Source organism: Phodopus roborovskii, unplaced genomic scaffold (genome assembly GCF_943737965.1).
Source record: "Phodopus roborovskii unplaced genomic scaffold, PHOROB, whole genome shotgun sequence".
NCBI classification, from domain to species: Eukaryota; Metazoa; Chordata; class Mammalia; order Rodentia; family Cricetidae; genus Phodopus; species Phodopus roborovskii.
The window spans coordinates 383,296-403,047 of record NW_026125986.1 but is presented as its reverse complement, the minus strand read 5'-3'; the positions used below and the strand labels follow the sequence as shown (position 1 = coordinate 403,047).

At 42.6% G+C, this 19,752-nt stretch overlaps 1 protein-coding gene and 1 long non-coding RNA gene across 2 annotated transcripts in view; both read left to right on the top strand.

Annotated features, from left to right (window-relative positions):
• The window catches only part of Gprasp1 (G protein-coupled receptor associated sorting protein 1), a 52,147-nt gene extending 32,846 nt beyond the window's left edge, over positions 1-19,301 (top strand). Inside the window, exon 2 of the mRNA XM_051179259.1 lies at positions 18,157-19,301. Within this exon, the coding sequence (XP_051035216.1) occupies positions 18,157-18,951 (795 nt within the window). The 3' untranslated portion in view covers positions 18,952-19,301. The remainder of the gene's footprint in view (positions 1-18,156) is intronic.
• On the top strand, positions 13,968-15,502 carry LOC127218233 (uncharacterized). The gene is made up of 4 exons (XR_007834168.1): positions 13,968-14,186; positions 14,956-15,059; positions 15,191-15,294; positions 15,423-15,502. It is a non-coding gene; the product is annotated as an uncharacterized LOC127218233 (long non-coding RNA).
• Positions 19,302-19,752: the final 451 nt, after the last annotated feature.

Here is a 19,752-nt window from a genome sequence, read left to right as displayed (position 1 = left end):
ATGACCAGATTGAACTGGGCCATGTGGGGAGAGGGGTTGGGGAAAGGGAGAGGAGAGAGGAACCAAGTAGGTATCTGCCAGGAGGCCTAAGGCACCAAAAGGGACATGTAACCAAACAGTGTGGGTCATATAGGGAAAAGCCTCTGGAGGAAAGGAAGCCCAGCCTTTGGGCTGGAGAGTGAATGGTAGTGGGTAAATTATGCCAGCCATACTCTGTAATAGGTAGGGACTGAGGGATGCTGGAAGAATCTGGTGACCTAGTCCATTTGTTAAGTAGGCACCTCAGCCATTTGTTCTGTACTTTAAACTTAACACCCAGCCTTTTTGTTGATAATGAATGTATGATAAGGGGCAGTGTAATCATTTAGGACTACCTCTTGCTAACATTGGAACATCATTGTTGAGGACTCAAAAGCTAGAATGTTGGCCAAGTCCAGGAAGATCAGGCTGTTTCACTAGCTGTTCAGGCTCTGCAGAAGCCATCTGGAGCTAGGCAGCAGTTGGAGCTGTGTGAAGTCTTTAATTATTTGATAATATGATGGACCACACATGAATACATATATATAATATGTCATAATATATGACATATTATATATGTATATATGTGTGTATGTATATATGTATGTGTTGTTCCAGAAGAATATTGTGTGTAATATACATATATATGTATATATATATATATATACACACATATATATATGTATGTATATGAAAGAAGGTAAAGTTAAGGAGTTTAGGGAGAAATGGTTTTATTAGCTGTATTTCTGAAACTTTATTAGCTGTATATCGTGGCCTTAGTAGTTTGAGGAGGGGAGTCCCTAGACCAGGAAAAAAGGGAAGAGACCTCACCCTCAGGAATAGGCAGGTGGAGAATCAGGCTGTTGATTGACAGTACTTATATGGAGTCCATTTGACCTATGAGAGGTGGATCCATGTTGATTCCCTGAAGTTTACAAATTTTTTTAAGTTTATAAAAAGAGGCAAAAGTTTTAGATATGTTAGCATTATTACTGTTTGTAATCTGTCCTGAAATTCACATTGGTTTTTTTTTCTTTTTCTTTCTTTCTTTTTTCTTTTCTTTCTTTTTTCTTTTTGTTTTTGTTTTTGTAAGACAGTAGACTCGTGCCTTTGAGTCATAGTAAAAGTTTGGGAACCCCAAAAATGATCTTGATTAAAATCATTAACACTTTCCTCTATCCAGAATACTGGGTGTATGTAGATTAGACAGATGTTTTTAGAACAATAAAAGCACTTTTAAGTCTATATAAGCACTTTAAAGAAACGACCAAAGGAATTTTAAAATCTTGAGCTTGTGACCATGATAATCATAGTGTTTACCAAAGCTGGATTTATACCTTATAATTCCAATGATTAATATTAAAATTCTCAACTTTTGATGTCTTGGTGTAACAATAACAAATCAAGGGAAAGAAATCTGAAAAAAATATAAAACATTTTTCTTTATTTTTATACCTTAAGTCATTTTCTTATTACATCCTCAGGCCTTTCTAACTTGCATTTACACATCTTAGAGCACATTTGAGACCCTAAACCATTTTTTAGATCCTTACAACTTAGCCTTTCATATCTTCAGACCTTATATAAACTTTGCACCTTGTTTTCTATCCAGGCAGTCACCACAAGACACACGTGGTTGATTACTGATAGCAGTCATTATAAAGTATATTCCTTTAAATAAAGGAATAGTAAAATAGTACATTGAAATTTTGTGAGTTTATCTCTTTTTGGATTCTCATAGCAAGGTAAACTATGTTTAGACCTAGTAGTAGTGCTAGGAAAGTAAGACCTTATTTTACATAAGGAAAGAACTGAGGAAACAGGAAGTCTTGGTTGCTGCAGTTAAACTTACAAAGCTGTGTCTATCCTTATCATCAACAGCATCAGAGATCTAAAAAAGATGAAATTTACCAGATGAAACAGGAAGCACAGGCCTTCTGAATCTATCAAAAATGACAAAGACTTACCAGCTACCTGGACAGTCATCTAGGTTCCTCTGTGGTTGTTGGGGCAGAGGTACCAGGACAGTGCTAGTCTTCAACTGCCAGGCCCAGAAGATCTGACAGACTTTCCTGTGGTGTAGGAACTTGGGGTGACTGGCCTACCTTGTCTGGGCAAAGCAGGGAAATCTACTCCCCAGTGTCCTGCTTGTCCACAGTTTAGGTAAGAGTTGTGGTAGCAGGCTAGATGAAGGGCAGTCTTTTTAGCCAGTGGCTGGCTTTGCCATGTTTAAAGCAAGCTTCATGTGAGTTCTTCTTTTCGGAAGATTAGAGATGCAACTAGAAGGTAGCATATCTCTCTATCATGAACACTTTTCTATTAAACATTTTAAATCCCAGATCTCTGAAGAGTTTGAGGGCCACCTATCTATTAACTGTATCCAAATTTAGTTACTTGCTTTAGGTTTAACTTTGAAAACATATGCAGAAAGCTAAATAAAGCCTATCCCTGTAATTAATTATAATAGTAATTAGTATATCTACAAGTATAGTTCTGAACACATTGAAGAATCTGATCATCTATAAGGTGACTGACCATTAAATTGCATGTCTTAATTATCCTTTACATTTTACGGTAAGTTAGTAGCTTTTGTACAACTACGACTTTACATTCCATTCTTGCTAGATTTTTAACTTAAAAAACTTTAAAAAAATTAAAAACTTAAAAAACAAACAAAACAACAATTTTTAAACTGAAGATCTTCTAGTATCAAAATAAAACTTTAAAATCATACAGTGCACAGAAAGACTGGAAACTTTAGTGATCCTTTTATATTACATTATTACAGAATGTCGCAGTTTTGTATGGTTTAGTTTATCTAAATGGCTAAAGCTTAAATTGAACAATGACAGAGAAGCTAGACAAATATTACTGTGAACATAAATAGACCCTAGGAATTTATAAATCTTGACTATCAATATACCTTACTTATCAAACATATGTTGTTTATAGAAGCTTTGTGTTGAACAATTAGCAAAGACATAAGTACTTAGGTGTAAATCTTTCCAAAGTCAGACTTTGTTAATCTGAATAGACATTTATAACCTTAAATTTTTATCACCATATAGAGTATATTTTAAACAAGAGCAGAACCACATATACAGTATATTGCAGCAAATATAATGTTAATCTATTTTTTTTTTTTTAGACAGGGTTTCTCTGTGCAACAGCCCTCACTGTCCTGGAACTCACACTGTTTACCAAGCTGGCCTTGAACTCAGAGATCTGCCTGCCTTTGCTTCCTGAGTGCTGGAATTAAAGATGTGTGACATCAAAACCAGCCAATTAAATGCTTTTCTTTATAGGAGTTGCCATAGTTATAGTGTCTCTTCACAGCAACAGCGACCCTAACTAAGACAATATCTGACTTTGCAAGGTCAGAAAATAAACTCCCTCACTTCCACTAATGCAAGACTCCAGTGCTTTCGTTACAAAATGGTGATCTTTGTTTCTCACATGGCATCCACAGGATCAACATGGCACTCTCTATTGGATGCATATATGAGCACAGACACACACAATAAATAATAAATATAATGTAAAAATATAAAGAGGAGCGAAAAATAAAAACCTGAGTTAATAAAAGTAACAAAAGTACTGCTAAATTATGACAGAAAAGGAGAAATTGGTAGACACAGGGACAAAAACAGGGATTACACAATAATCCAAAGAATATAATTAAGTTACATAAACATATGAAATGTATTAAGTTAAAAACTTAAAATATGGGACTAGCTTAAAATATGGGACTAGAAACGTGGGTCAGCATTTAAGAGCACTTTCTGCTTGCAACAGACTCTGGTTATTTTCTCAGAAACCATATGATGGCTCACAATCACCTATAACTCCAGTATAATAGGACCCAATACCCTCTTCTGGTGTCCTCTGGAATCAGGTACACTGTAGTTGGATGTTTTTCTCTGTCTCACTGGGTCTCAATGGACCAGGTTCTCTTCCACCTGCCAGGTCCCTGAAGCTGCTAATGAAATAATCACTCAGAGACTAATATTAAATTATATTTGTTTGGCCAATGGCTCAGACATATTACTGGCTAGTACTCTCTTATAAATTAACCCATTTGTATTAATCTGTGTATTGCCAAGAGGCTGTGGCTTCTCCTCGACCCTATCTTCTTTCTCTCTGTAACTCTGTTTGGATTTCCCGCCTAGCTATATTTTGCCTGGTCATTGGTCAAAACAGCTTTATTCATCAACCAATAAAAGCAACACAGGGTCACAGCATACAAAGGACACCCCATATCAGTACATGCCCACTGCATTTACATACATACAGGCAAAACATAAAATAAAAACAAATAAATCTTTAAAAATTTTAAATTAAATATAGTTAATTTATTATTTAAGAATTCAATATGAGTATACAATGTGTTTTGATCAAATCATCCCACACTTCCTCTCCTTTAATTCCTTCCATACTTCTCCACCACTTTTCCTCTTTAGCACATGTACTCAATTTTTTTAAGTTGCAGATTTTATTTAAATTTTTGTCTTTATTGTTTAAAAATCGCATACATGTATATCGTATATTATAACCAAATCTGTTTCCACTTCCTCCCTTAAAATCCCCTTAGGGCCTCTCAACATGTCTCTCTCCCCAATTCATGTCCTGTTCTTTATTTTATTCTATTAGTGTATTGTATAGATATTTTGTTTGTATGTTTATCTGTGTACCACATACATGCCTGATGCCTGTGGAGGACAGAAAATGGCACATGGTAACCTGGAACTCGAGTTAAAGGTGCTTATTTGTTGCCATATGAGTTTTGGGAACTGAACCTGGGTCTTCTGGAATAGCAGTCAGTGCTCTTAAATGCTGAGCCATTATCTCTCCATCCCCATGTCTTTTTCTTTTTATTATTTCTATTTGTTCTACTTTTCTTCAATTGTTATTGTTACACATACAAATACAATCTGCTAAGTTAATTCAGTGTTGCTCATATGTACATGTTTTAGGGGCTGGCCACTTATGATTAGATAATTAATTAGGGAGCTCATTTCTGTAGAGGAGTGATTATTCTCTCAGCACTCATTAATTGCCTGTAACTCTTCACCTAGGATGGCACTTTGTGAGATTTTACCCAACCACATTGGCACGTTAGCTGGAATTGTCATTGATCAGGCTACCATATACTGTTTAGGGTTTATAGGTAAAGCTTCCTATGTAGCCTATCTCAAGGCTGACTTCTTCATCTTCTGGCTCTTACAGTCTTTCTGGACCCTTTCTTATGATGTTCCCTGAATGTGCATCCTTGGATATAGGGATTGTGTTATAGATGTACCAGTGGTGGCTAGGCACCTCACAGCCAGTTATTTGCATTTTGACCAACTGCTGCCTTTCTGTAATGGCGTCTTTCTGTCTGTTGCTACTGTAAAAAGGTTTCTTTGATGATAGGTGAGTGTTATACTTATCTGTGTGCATAAAAGTAATTATTACATTTAGAAATTATACTGATTTTTAAAAACTTCATGACATCACAAGCCAAAGGTAGTTGATTAGATTTATAGTACCAGACATGAATTCCCTGTTATTGAGCAGACCTTAAATCCAGTTAGACAGCTCTTGGTTACCCCCAAGGTACAAGTGTCACTATTACTCCTTTGGGGATATCTTCCTTTGCTGGTCATTGATATCTATAGATGTCATACTAGTTAAGACTTGAATTTGTCTTTCCTTTGGCAGAATACATATCTCTTTCTTCTACTGTGAGAGTTAATCCTCAGGGATAAGTCTTCCAGTTCATTTTCAGCTTGATCCCTCCAAGTCCTGTGTCCAAAGTGTGTGGTGTCTTCAGTAATTTGGGTGTTACCTTCAAATATGGGGAGGCAACAAAATGCAATGGCAGTAATCTGGAGTGTTTGGGGGGAATATTTTGAACTCCCCGATCAACGCCTTTAAAGGAGCTTCCCATGATTGATATTAGCATTTTTGGTAGACAGACTATTGGATCATGTGAGTGTGTGTTTATGTACACATACACAGTTACATGTGTTATGTGTAACTTTAGGTAAGCATGAATTATATGCTTCTCAATGGATTTTTCAAACATCTTTAGTATTATCTCTCCCCTCTTCCTCTCCCTTTGTGTTTTTAAAGAGAGAGCAAGCCTGGAACCAGTTAAGTCTAAAAGTAAGGGAGACAGGCTGAAAGGGGAGGAAGGGATTTTTCCTGACCAACAGCTTCAGGACTAGGATAATCAGAAGTGAGAAGTAGGGGAGGCAAAGCACTGGTATGCACAGAAAAGAGCATAGTATAAAGTTGTTCCCGGGTTGATAAATGCTCATCACACATAGACCATGTTTCTAAATAATCTAGACGCTGTTAGGAGTAAGGTTTTTTCCTGCCAGCCTGGACCCACCAAGGCGTCAGCCCCAATTAACACACTGAGACACTGTATTAGATATAATTTTGTTGGCCAGGTACTAGTTTCTTATTGGCTAGCTCTGTCTTAAGTATTAACCCATTTTTATTAATTTAAATATTTTTAATGTGGTCTCATCTTACCAGAGAGTGGGGCTGGCTTTCTGCTCTCTCCAGTCTCTACATGCTGACTCCTCCCTACTATTTCCTCGAATCCTCCTAGTCTCCTAGTCCCACCTATCTTGCTTTCCTATTGGCCAACAGTGCTTTATTCATTAACCAATACAAGAAACATATTTACAGAATGACATCTACCATCAAGACGCATTTTCCAACAGGTTTTTCAGTCTGGTAGTAAAACATGTCAGCTTTTGGTAGAAGCATTCCTCTTTAGGTAAATATTACAATAAAATGCTGGTGCCCCTACCATAGAATTTGGATTGAAATGAAAAGTACCAATGCCTTTAAATCACCTGTGACATTAAGGGAAATACAAATCTCTCTCTCTCTCTCTCTCTCTCTCTCGTGTGTGTGTGTGTGTGTGTGTGTGTGTGTGTGTGTGTGTGTGTGTGTGTGTTATGTGTCTCCATCAGAACTTTGATCCTTACCTCACAAGTATTATTCACTTATTATACTGTGGAGAAAAAGAAAAGTACACCAGAGAAGACCATTTACTTACCATTTTAAAGATTTTGGTTTTATTTATGTGAGCATGTTCGTGGAGGCATGAAGAGGGAGTCAGATTCCTAGGAGCTAGAGTTAAAAGTGGCTCATACAGGTAGGTGCTGGGAGGTGATTATGGGTCCTCTGGAAATGCAATGTGATTTTAAACACTGAGCCATCTCTCCAGCTCCAGGTAAGATTATTTAAACAGCAGAATTATAGTAGTATTATAGTAGTATTTCTTTAATAGACAGTGCCCCCCCCCCGCTTTGTGTTTGCTGTAGAAGGTGTGATCTCTCAACTTCCTGCTATGGCCTTCTGCTGCTATCATGAACTCTCACTCTGGAAATGTAAGCCACAATAAACTTTCTTCCTTAAAAAAAAATAGACAGCATCTATCTATCTCCAGATACATTATAAAAATCACTCTCAGGAACCGTTTTCTCCCTTTCTTTCTTTCCTTCCTTCCTTCCTCCTCTCTCTCTCTCTCTCTCTCTCTCTCTCTCTCTCTCTCTCTCTCTCTCACTTTCTTTTTTCCTTCCCTTTTAACTGAAAATATATTTTTTTTTAAAACAAAATGTAATCTTTTTTTACCCTTTTTTTTCCAAGACAGGATTTCTTTGTGTAGTACAGGTCCTGGAACTAGCTCTGTAGATCAGGTTGGCCTCAAACTCACAGAGATCTGTCTGCCTCTTCCTCCAAAGTGCTAAGATTAAAGGCATGCACCAGCACCATCACCCCGCAAATAGACTGTGTTATGATTATGTTTCCCCTCCCAACTCCTTCAAGATCCTCCCAATTTACCCACCCATTCAAATCCACCCCCCTTTTTCTCATTCATTAAGATACAAACAGGCATCTAAAAAAAGTAGACACACATCCACAAACCATAATACAACAAAACAAATTAAAACAGAAAAAAAGAAGTAAAGAAAAATCACTAGAAACATATACATGCAGACACACACAAGTTCACATGTGCATTGGCTTTACTGTGTCTAGAAGGCCTTGATTCCTTGTTGTCCTCCATTCCCTCTGGCTCTTAAAATTTCCTGTGTCCTCTTATGCAGGGTTCCCTGCGTGCTAAGAGGAGAGATTTGGTGGAGACATCCCATTTAAGACTGAGTGTTTCAAAGTCCCTCACTCAGTGTTGTCCATATCTGGGTCTCTACATTTATTACCATCTGCTTCCGCAGACCTCTCAGTGGGCGATGTGTCTGCGGGGAGACCAAGACTCGGATGAACATGTCAGGAGTGGCTTCGGCTTGACAGACACAAACACACTCAAGGAGGTTTGTGACTGCTGCAACTTTTACTTCAGAGCATCGGATTTTTATGCAGAAAGTTCAAAGAACAGATCTTTGGCCACACTTTAAAGATTTACATAAAGATACCAGCAATTGCTTTGAAGCATGAGATCGTAAATACATCTAAGCAAGTGTGTAGCCGGGAACCTCTGTTTATTTTGGCCTGCTTGTGGTCAATGTATCAGAGATTTGATTCACTGAGTTTAGGGAGTAGTCATTGCCTCTGATTAGTAACTTTTAACAGTATTGATAAGAACTCTTGTACTGTTATTGATTTAGGGGCCCTAAGATCTCAAGTTAGAGTTTTGTAGTGAATCCCACAGCAGCTTTGCTGCAGGTGGGCTAATTAAGGCAGGGTCACATTGTGGGCTGATTCCTACAGCTTTAACCCTAATTGTTTATTTGACCTTGGACTAACATCTGGAGTCACAGCTGGTGCTGTGGGATTTGTAACTGAGGGCACAGAGGGCAACATCTATCTGTTGATTGCTGGTGTGTATCTCTTTCAGTTCCTGAGACTATAAGTGTTTTCTGGGCTTCTCGGAATTAACAGTGGGGCTACAGGACAAAGCACCCATGATCAAAAGCATTATTGTTATCATAGCACAAAATACATCTAGCACCCGTTCCAGACCACTAGTCAAGCAAACACCTGCAGGGACCTGGACCAGGAGGCGTAACCAGGTATGGTGCAAACCTCTGGACAGGTAGCTATTGAGATTTCTCTCAGCCATTGCTACAATCTGCTGCAGAAAAATGTTTCTTTGATAATGATTGAGCAAGGCACTGATCTATGAGTATAGCAGAATGTCATTAGGAGTCATTTTATTCGAGCATTCTTTTAACACAACAGTAGTATTTGGTTTTACACTAAGTCCCTGGCCTAACTAGTCCCAGGTTCTTGACAACCAAGCAGTTTCAGTAATGGGCCTTAAAATCCAATCAAAGTAAAATATCTGTTCACAAATAAATTCTTACATGGAAATACAGAAAACTTCACTATGAAAACAGTGTTTTCCTTTTATATGAGTGTTTTTTTTTGCAAAAAAAAAAAAAGTAATAGTCTCCAAGTTGAGCTTCAAGGACCACCACAAAACTATTTCTGTTTTAGTAAAAAGAGAGAGAAAAGAGGTAGGAGTAGTAGCAGTTTTGAGAAATGATTCCAAAACATATTTTCCTAGAGATAAAAACACAGTGAAAAACAGTGAATGTAGAACTTGCCAGGACGGGAAGGGAATTTCTTAATACTGCTGTGACAGATTATAGCAACTCCCTCAGTATCCACAGCAGAGTGCTTCTAGAATTCCCTTGGACCAAAGCCTGTGGGAACTCAAGTCGCTTTCACAAAACACCACAGAATTTCCATATAATGTATGTGATTTTCTCAAAATGATGTCACCTACTTTGGGTTGCTTGAAATACTGAATACAAAGGGCTAGAGACATTGCTAAGCTGTTGAGAGCATGTACTACCCTTGAAGAAGACCTGCGTTCAATTCTCAGTACCCAGATTTTGGCTCACACACATCTGTAACTCCAGTTACAAGGGATCCCATGCTCCTTCTGATCTCTGCAGGTACCAAGCAAACATGTGGTGCACAGACACACTTGTGTGCAAAGACAATTATGTACATAAAATGATAACTTTGTTGAAAAGGCTTAAAATAGTGAATACTATGTACAAACTATGAAAATCATTAAACTCCATTGCTTGGCGGAATGATGGCAAGAAAATTTGCTTAGTACAGGAACATATTTTAGAAAAGTTTTTCCCATCCAGGGTTCCTTGAACATACAGAGGTGGAACAGAGACTAGACAGAGGCAAATGTATTACAGTTCTGAGTTACCAACTTACACTTGTCAGAATGGCTAAAATCAAAAACACCAATGACAGTTTGTGCTGGAGAGGATGTGGAGAAAGGAGAACACTCCTCCATTGCTGGTGGAAATGCAAACTTGTACAGCCACTTTGGAAATCAGTGTGGCAGTTCCTCAGGAAAGTGAGAATCAGTCTACCTCAAGATCCAGCAATTCCACTCTTAGGCATATTCAAAAGATGCACATTCATACCACAAGGACATCTGTTCAACTATGTTCATTGCAGCACTATTTGTAATAGCCAGAACCTGGAAGCAACCCTCAACCAAAGAATATATAAAGAAAATACGGTACATTTACACAATGGAGTACTACTCAGTGGGGAAAAAAAGAAAGAAAAACAACGAAATTTGGAAATTTGAAGGAAAATGGATGGAACTAGAAGAAACCATCCTGAGTGAGATAACCCAGACACAGAAAGAAAAGCATATCATGTACTCACTTATAAGTGAGTAACAGACTAAAAGCAAAGGATAACCACCCTACAATCCACAACCTAAGAGAAGCTAGGAGACAAGGAGGAACCTAAGAGAGACATACATGGACCCCCAGAAAAGAGAAAAGGGAAAATATTTCCTGAGCAAATTGGAAGCATGGAGGGAGGGGAGAGGGAGTTAGAAGAAAGAGGAGAGAAGGGGATGGGGATGGGGTGGGGGATGGGGGAGGAGAACATGAGTGATCGGGAAGGTCAAGTTGGGGGAAGAACAGAGAAGGAGAGCCAGACAAAAGATACCTTAACAGAGGGAGCCCTTATGGGTTTAATGAGAAATCTGGCACAGGGAAATCTCAAGGGATCCACAGCAATGATCCCCACCAAGAATCTAAGCAATAGTGGAGAGGCTACCTTAACTGCCCTTCCCATATAAGAAGATTGATGACTAACTTATATGCCATCCTAGAGCCCTCACACAGTAGCTGATGGAAACAGAAGCAGAGATCCACAGCTACACACTGAGCCAGTTGGAGAGAGGGAGGAGTGATGTGCAAAGGGGTCAAGACCATGCTGGGGAAACCCACAGGAACAGCTAACCTGAGCAAGTGGAAGTTCATGTACCCCAGTCTGATAGTTGGGGAACCAGCATAAGACTGAACCAGGCCCCCTGAACATGGGTGTCAGTTGTGGGCCTGTGCAGTCTATGTGACCTCTGGCAGTAAAACCAGTATTTATCCCTAGTGCACAAATGGACTTTCAGAATCCATTCACTATGGAGGGATGCTCTCTTAGCCTAGACACACAGTGGAGGGATTAGGTCCTGCCCCAAATGATGTGACAGAGTTTGATGATCACCCATGGGAGGCCTCACCCTCTCTGAGGAGTGGATGGGCATGGGATGAGGAGTTAGTGGGGGGAGTTAAAAGAAGGGTGAGAGGGAGAGGGAACTGAGATTAGTATGTGAAATAAGATTGTTTTTTAATTTAAATAAAAATTAATTTTTTAAAAACACAAATGTATTGCTTAAGATAATGCATATCTATTATTTTACAGTTATGGACATTAGAAATTATTTTATAAGCTGACAATAATGTAAAGGTGTTCTGAGGTTCCTTTCCTGATAACATTTGCTAGGGGAGAATTTTCTTTGGTTTTCTGCATTCTGAGGCTACCGTATTCCTGCCATCCTCAAGGCTTTAACAATGGACTTTCCAGCTTTGCTTCCCCTATGCTGCTTTCTTCAAACACAGAACTTCATACTTCACCTAAGCACTCTTGCAGTTATATTGGGTAGAATAATCCAGCATAATTGTGTGTTAATTCCAGAATTAATAATCATACTTCCACCCGGAACTTCAATTCTCCTTGGCGGAATAACATATATTTCACATATCCTGGGTATGGACTTAGGTTGTTCTTTTGCTAAACACTGGGTAGGTGCATAAATGAATTTCTAAATGGGCAAAGCCAAGCAAGGGTTTGAATGTGTGCTTAATGTCCCTGCTGTTTTTCCCACAAAACAAACCCAGAAAAGAGACTATGAACAGCAGAGGAAATTTTGTGGGTGAGGCAAAAGGAAAGATTCAAAATCGGCCAGCCAGATGTGCATCTTAAGGGAAAGATAAAATGGAGGGTCCTTTCCCTGACACATAACAGTGAATCTAGGCAGTTAGATGTGGTTGAGATCTAATCTAGTTAATTCCTCCTGCATTTGAACACTGTCAAATATGAGAGGTTGGCCATAATTGGCAAGAGATTTCAGAGTACCATTGGAAAGGAAAGTAAACAGGCCCAAACCGGATCCCAACAATTGGCAGTGGGACAGCTGAGAGTCAGGACTCTCTGACACCCTGCCAATACAGACAGGGAAAGGGCAATTGTGGGGACAGTCAATAAATAAGCCGAAGGTATTACTATTTAGAATGAGAATTCTGTCTCTGTCTTTCTCTCACCCTCCCTCTCTCCCTCCCTCCCCCTCCCTCTCTCTTTCCATGCTTCCCCTTTGGAATAGGGGCAGTGGTGGAGGATGTAATGGAAGCCCCCACCTCAGGTGTTCCCTCCTCCTTTTCATGGTTGATGGAACCAGTGAAAGAAAACCTGGGAGAACCTACGGGCTGGCTGTTGCTAGGTCACCTGTCCCCTCTCAGGCTTCAGTATTAACAGCCCCCCTCCCCTTCCACTGGCGTCAGAAAATGGAGGAAATTGGGAGGGAGAGTAGAGAATGAGTGCTAGGATGAGTAGGCACTGTCCAGCCTCGTTCTGAAGTGCAGATGTACCTAGGGGCCCACTCAGTATCCATCCGCTGTTCCCCAACTCCAGACATCTTCCATGTAGTCCCCCCTCCACCCTGTAGTCCTCTCCTCCCCAAAGCCCTCAGAGACCCTAACTCTCGGCCATCCCACACACTGTAGTGACCCCAGTGGTGGGTGGTCCCTGGTTAGGGTGAGCAGGGGGTCTGCAGACGCCCACGGGGGCTACCCACCCCTCCCTCCGAGCGGAGTGGGGCTGCCTCCGGCCCCGCCCACCCCGAGTCGGAACTACGGTGGGCCCGGGAGGGGGCGTCGAGCCCCGTGCGCGTATCCCTCCGCCCCCTTCCCGACACCCTCGAGGCGAGCTGTGCCTGCCGCATCCTGCGCAGCAGCCCCTGCCCGTTTGGTGCAGAGGCGTGGGGGCGGGACGCGTCTCTGCCATTGCACTGGCGCGCAAAGCTGCGAGAGCCCAGTGAGACGAGCTGCTGCAGAGGACCGAGCCCAGCCAGGAGCCGACAGGGGACGCGGGGGCAGCCCGGGGCCTGGGGCCGTGCGCCTGGCCAGGCAAGTGGGGTCGTGTCGAGGGCTCGGGGCGGCCGCGCACCGCGGACCACCGCCCGGCCCTGACAGTGAGCGCGGCGGGGGCGATCGGGGCGCGGGGGCTCCCTGGAGTGGTGCGCGGTTCCCGGAGATCCTGGGCGGTGAGGAGCAAGCGGAATCCCGGATCGGGTCTCGGGCACGGGGCGGCTGAGCCGCTGGGTGTGAGGGTCTGGAGGCTGAGAGAGCAGACAGCCTGGCAGTTGGCTTCCCGGGGCTCCTGCCCCGCCCTCCTTGGTGTCTGGGGCCCCGCTAGGGTTATGGGGTAGGCGAATGCAGGGGAAATAACGGTGCAGTAGTGTGAGGGGCGCCCTGGGAGCCCACGGATCCAGGGGAGGCGGCTGCAGCAGAAATGGCGGTTTGGGAGGGGGGGGCAGGAGCCCACCGTGAGGTGCGGGTGTGGTGCGGGGAGGGTGTCCAGCTTTGGGGACAGCTCAGCTGGTGGTTGGAGAGTCGCCTAGGCTACTAGGGCTCTGATCTGTTTCCGGAGAGGGGCCCTTGTCCCCTGCGTCCTGGGTGCTGTCCCTTCCCACAGGCTCCTGCTTGATGTCAAAGTCTCCTGTCTGCGTGGTAGGTCTGGCGTATTCTGACAGGCCACAGTGAGCATCTGTAGAACAGAGTCTTGAGGAAAGAGGAACAGGAAAATGGCGTGGATTTTTGGAGGTGTGTGGCAAAGGGAGTGGGCACCAGACAGTGAGTGGAGATGAGGAAAGGGGGGGGGTGACAAATCTGAACAAGTGGAGCATGCATTAGTGTCTTCTAATCCCATTTTTCACAGCCTTGCAGGTATTTCCCCCTGTGTCCTTCCCCTCCCTCCCAAATTTGGGGTCCGAAAAGATGGTTTGGGGATGATGACGGAGTCATAAATCCAAGGATCAATACAAAACCTGCTTTCTAGAATGTGCTGCACCCTTCCCCCATTTTTTTTTTTTTTTTTTTTTTGCTGCGCAAGGCAAGGAAATATGGCCACCTAGTGGTGAATCATCAGAATTGCAGCTGGACTAATAAGTATGACATCACGGAGGGGGTGTTACTTCAGCAACCCTGCAGGCAGGCAAAAGGATTCTAGAATGTTCCAGCAGTAGGACCCTAAATGCCAAAAGACACATCTGATTCTTATCCTTGATAGTGTTCTCAACAAGATCAGTTGCTGCCATCATTTCCCGATTGTCTTGCATATTCATCTCTTTGTCCACAGGCCTGCTTTAAGGCTGGTCATTTCTGAGAGAGGAAAAAAGACATCAAGGAGACTGTCTCAGATCTCTGGAGGTTGGTGAGAATCGGGAGCAGTGCAGAAGCCAGGTACTGAGGTGGCAAATGCAGACTGCTCTAACCCTAGAGGGGGCATGATGGTCTTCACTGTCCCCAAACTTGCCCACAGCTGCTGCCATCATTTCCCGATTGTCTTGCATATTCATCTCTTTGTCCACAGGCCTGCTTTAAGGCTGGTCATTTCTGAGAGAGGAAAGAAGACATCAAGGAGACTGTCTCAGATCTCTGGAGGTTGGTGAGAATCGGGAGCAGTGCAGAAGCCAGGTACTGAGGTGGCAAATGCAGACTGCTCTAACCCTAGAGGGGGCATGATGGTCTTCACTGTCCCCTAAACTTGCCCACAGCTGCTGCCATCATTTCCCGATTGTCTTGCATATTCATCTCTTTGTCCACAGGCCTGCTTTAAGGCTGGTCATTTCTGAGAGAGGAAAGAAGACATCGAAGAGACTGTCTCAGATCTCTGGAGGTTGGTGAGAATCGGGAGCAGTGCAGGAGCCAGGTACTGAGGAAGCAACTGCAGACTGCTCTAACCCTAGAGGGGCATGATGTCTTCACTGTCCCCAAAGTTGCCCACAGCTGCTGCCATCATTTCCCAATTGTATTACATTTTCATCTCTTTGTCCACAGGCCTGCTTTAAGGCTGGTCATTTCTGAGAGAAAGGAAGGAAGGCATCGAGGAGACTGTCTCAGATCTCTGGAGCCAGGTACTGAGGTGTCAAATGCAGACTGGTCTAACCCTAGAGGGTGGCCGATGTCTTTACTGTCACCTAAGTTTGCTCACTACCAAAACATCCTTTATTCTCTTTCACGGAGATAGATATGAGTTAGTCTGTGATCCACAGGACAAGAGCTGGGACTGGGGACAGAAACGTTAGACAGAAAGCAGGCGTAGATTTCTTGTTGTTTGTTTGGGGTTGGGGATGTGTGCCTATGAAGCAGGCACTAAGTCTCCTTTTCTTATATGCATTTGTAGGACTCCCCCATCGTCAGCTGTTGGTCTTAACATCACTTGAACAAATAAAAAGGAGGGAATCGCACCACATCGGCGAAGGTTGGTATGGGAAGGTTTCCCTTTTAGATGGGGTAGTAGGGATCACTCAGAATGACTGTTGTGAGATTTGGGGGATCCCCCTCTTTCTCCATTTCCAGTGTGTGTACATGCTGTCTCCTGAAGCCTGCACCTGTTTTCCTTCAGGCAAAAGGAACGTAGAGGTTTTCTCATAGCTGAGCTCTTCCACTCAGACTTATGCATCAGTGTCTCTGTGTGGCTGCTGTGGAAGGCAGCAGAATTGTATGAGACTGATTTCCTCTTTTTTTCTCTTCCTAGATCACCTGCAGTAGCTGCTTGGTGTTGCTGGGTTGCTGCTGACCAGTGCAGTCAAGAGATCTGCACCCACCTAGGATTTGTCCATCTTCCTCCGGCTTGGCCTCACCTCTTCTGCACTCTATCTGTTATTGACTGAGATTGTGCTTGGGTAGGAATCTTATTGGTTCCAGATTGGTGGTTTTCTCCTGGTACTCACTCTGTTTCTTGGATCATCTAAAGATCAGAGTGTGAAGATACATTACTGTGACAGATCTTGTTGAGACTGAGGCTTTGGTAGGCATTCTTAACTGAGCCTTCTCTCTATTTTGTACCATGACTGGGGCAGAAGTTGAGACTGGTTCTCAGCCCAAACCTGATAAGAAGCCTCAGGAAGAGGTTATGGGTAGGGCTGATGGAGAAAGTGAAGTCCCTCTGGTGGTCAGACCCAAAGTCAGGCCCCCGGCTCCAGCAACAAGTGGAGCAAGGCCCAAAACTGAAACTAAATCTTCTCGGTCAAGGTCTAAAACTGAAACCCAGTCAGTGTCTGGAACAAGACCTAAAAATAATGTGCAGGCAATGACTGGAGCAAGGCCTAGATCTGAGGCCCAGGTAATGACTGGTGCCAGGCCCAAAACTGACTCCAGGGCAGTAGGTGGTGCTCGTCCTAAGACTGAGGCCAAGCCAATCCCAGGAGCAAGGCCTAAGGATGATGCCCAGTCATGGGCCCCGAATGAGTTTGGGGCTGAGGCAATGCCACAGGCTGAGGGAGCACACTTATCTAATTCTGTCACATGGCCACTGGTCAATGCTCATTCCTCATCTGTTAGTAAATCTAAGAGTTTGTCTATGGATAGAGAACTGGTCAGTGTGGACAATGAAACCTTTCCTGGGACCCCGGGTCTGGCTGGAATCCAGCCCTGGTTTGGACCAGGAGAAGAGACTAATATGGGTTCTTGGTGCTATCCCAGGCCCAGAGCCAGGGAGGAGACCTCTAATGAGTCTGGTTTTTGGTCAGCAGATGAATCCTCTACAATGTCTTCTTTCTGGACGGGAGAGGAGACCAGTATCAGATCATGGCCCAGGGAAGAGGCAAATACTAGGTCCAGGCACAGGGCTAAACATCAGACTAATGCCAGGTCCCGGCCCAGATCCAAACAAGAGCCCTATATTGATTCTTGGTCTGGGTCTGAGGATGAGGCAGGCAACCCATTCTGCTTTTGGGCTGGAGAAAATACCAATGAGTTGTTCAGGCCCAGAGGCAGGGAAGAGGCAAATGTGAGACCTAAGATCAGGACAAAAAGAGAGGATTACTATGAATCTGAATCTGAAGATGAGTTCTATAAAGAGTCCTGGTTTTTGCCTGGAGAAGGTGCTAGTAGATTCAGGCGCAGAGACAAGGAAGAGTCTAATAACATCTTGAAAAACAGAAAACAAAAAGATGTTAAAAGCAGTGACAGGGTCAAACAAGAGTCCAGGTTTGATGAGGAAATCATTATTGGGTCATGGTTCTGGGCAGAACAAGAGACTAGTTTGGAGGCTGGAGCTTCAGCAATCTGTGAGTCTGAACCAGGAGCTGAAGAGGGAGCCATTGGTGGATCCTTGTTCTGGACCGAAGAAAAACCCACTTTGGGGGCTGTGGCCAGAGATGAGGTCAGGCCTGAGTCTGAGGAAGAGGCCATATTTGGGTCTTGGTTCTGGGATAGAGATGAGGCCTGCTTTGACCTAAATCCCACCCCTGTGTACAAGGCTAAGAGCAGGTTCAGAGATTCTGCTGAGGAAGAGCTTAATGTGTCATCCAGGCCCAAAACCTGGGACGAGGTTACTGTTGAATTCAAACCTGGTCCTTGCCATGGGTTTGGCTTCCCTTCCACAAACCCCTTTAGAATCCCTGAGGAGGATTCTGAAAATGCCCAGGCAAAAGCTAAGAATGTGGAACTTGGTGCAGAGGGGGAGCAGCAGGAATCAGTGGTTCAGCCTAATCTTCGTGAACCCGAGTTCCCATTTCAGTATGACCCCTCTTACCGATCAGTCCAGGAAATTAGAGAGCATCTTAAGGCCAAGGAAAGTGCAGACCCTAACAACTGGTCTTGCAGCTGCATACAGTGTGAGCTCAAAATTAGCTCTGCAGAGTTTGAGGAGCTCCTTCTGCTAATGGACAAAATTCGCGATCCTTTTGTCCATGAAATATCTAAAATTGCAATGGGTATGAGAACTGCTTCTCAGTTTACCCGAGATTTCATTCGTGATTCTGGTGTTGTCTCACTTATTGAAACCCTGATGAATTATCCTTCTTCTCGAGTTAGGACTGATTTCTTGGAAAATATGATCCACATGGCTCCACCTTATCCCAATCTAAACATGATTGAGACATTTATATGCCAAGTATGTGAGGAAACCCTTGCACATGGTGTGGATTCACTCGAGCAGCTAACTGGAATAAGGATGCTTAGGCACCTCACTATAACTACCGATTATCACACACTGATTGCCAATTATGTGTCCGGCTTTCTTGCCTTATTGACCACAGGCAGTGCAAGAACAAAGTTTCATGTTCTGAAAATGCTATTGAACTTGTCTGACAATCCTATGGTGGCAAAAAAGCTATTCAGTGCCAAAGCTCTGTCAATATTTGTGGGTCTCTTTAACATAGAGGAAACAAATGATAACATTCAGATTGTTATTAAAATGTTTCAGAATATCAGTAATATTGTGAAAAGTGGAGCAATGTCTTTAATTGATGATGATTTTTGTCTTGAGCCACTTGTTTCTGCATTCCATGAGTTTGAAGAGCTAGCTAAACGGCTGCAAATCCAAATAGACAATCAGAATGACCCTGAGGAGGGACAGTAAAGTTCATGTGATTAACCACCCTCCACTGATCAGCCTTATGTTCCCAAAGAGCCCCAAATAGTGCTTTGGTGTTCACAGTCTGGTTCCGTGTTGTAACTTATATTTTAATGCTAATGCTAACTTGTCAAACTCTTGTGAGCTGGATCATTTGTGGATGCCAAAATGAATATCAGAACTGAAAACACATTTGTTGATATTTGTCTTACTGTCCAGCTTGTGATATTTTTAGTGTTGAGTTCCCAATGAACCAAGACATATGAGTAAGCTATCCTGCTATTTGTTGTTTAAACATGTGGTTCTCTACTTGAGTCTGTGTTTTCAATAAAGTTCAATGTTGAAATTGGCATAAATGACCCTTCTTCACTTTAAAAGAACCAGGTGCAGATACATTATATGCATTCAAAAATAGATGTTTAGTATTAGAACAAACACATGCTTACTAGAAAATCCTATTTTAGGAAGGGAGATTTCTGTGGGCTTTGTTACTCAAGAAATACCTGAGAGAAGTTGGACTTAAATAGTCACTGAGCAATAAGCATGCTTGGAAACGAACCATGGTGATACGAAGAAAAGGTGTGGTAGGAAAATATGGTCCAGTAACATGGATGAAATAAGTAAGAGGAGTTTAGAGTGGAATACAGTTTAAAAATTAGAATGAGGTAAGTTTTGAGGGACTGCCAACTCCAAACTGCAGTTAAAGATTCAAAGTATAGTTTTTTTTTTTGTTTTTTTTTACTTTAATACAACCTAGATGGTGAATGAAAAAAGACTCTAATTCAGTGGTTCTCAATTTGTGGGTTT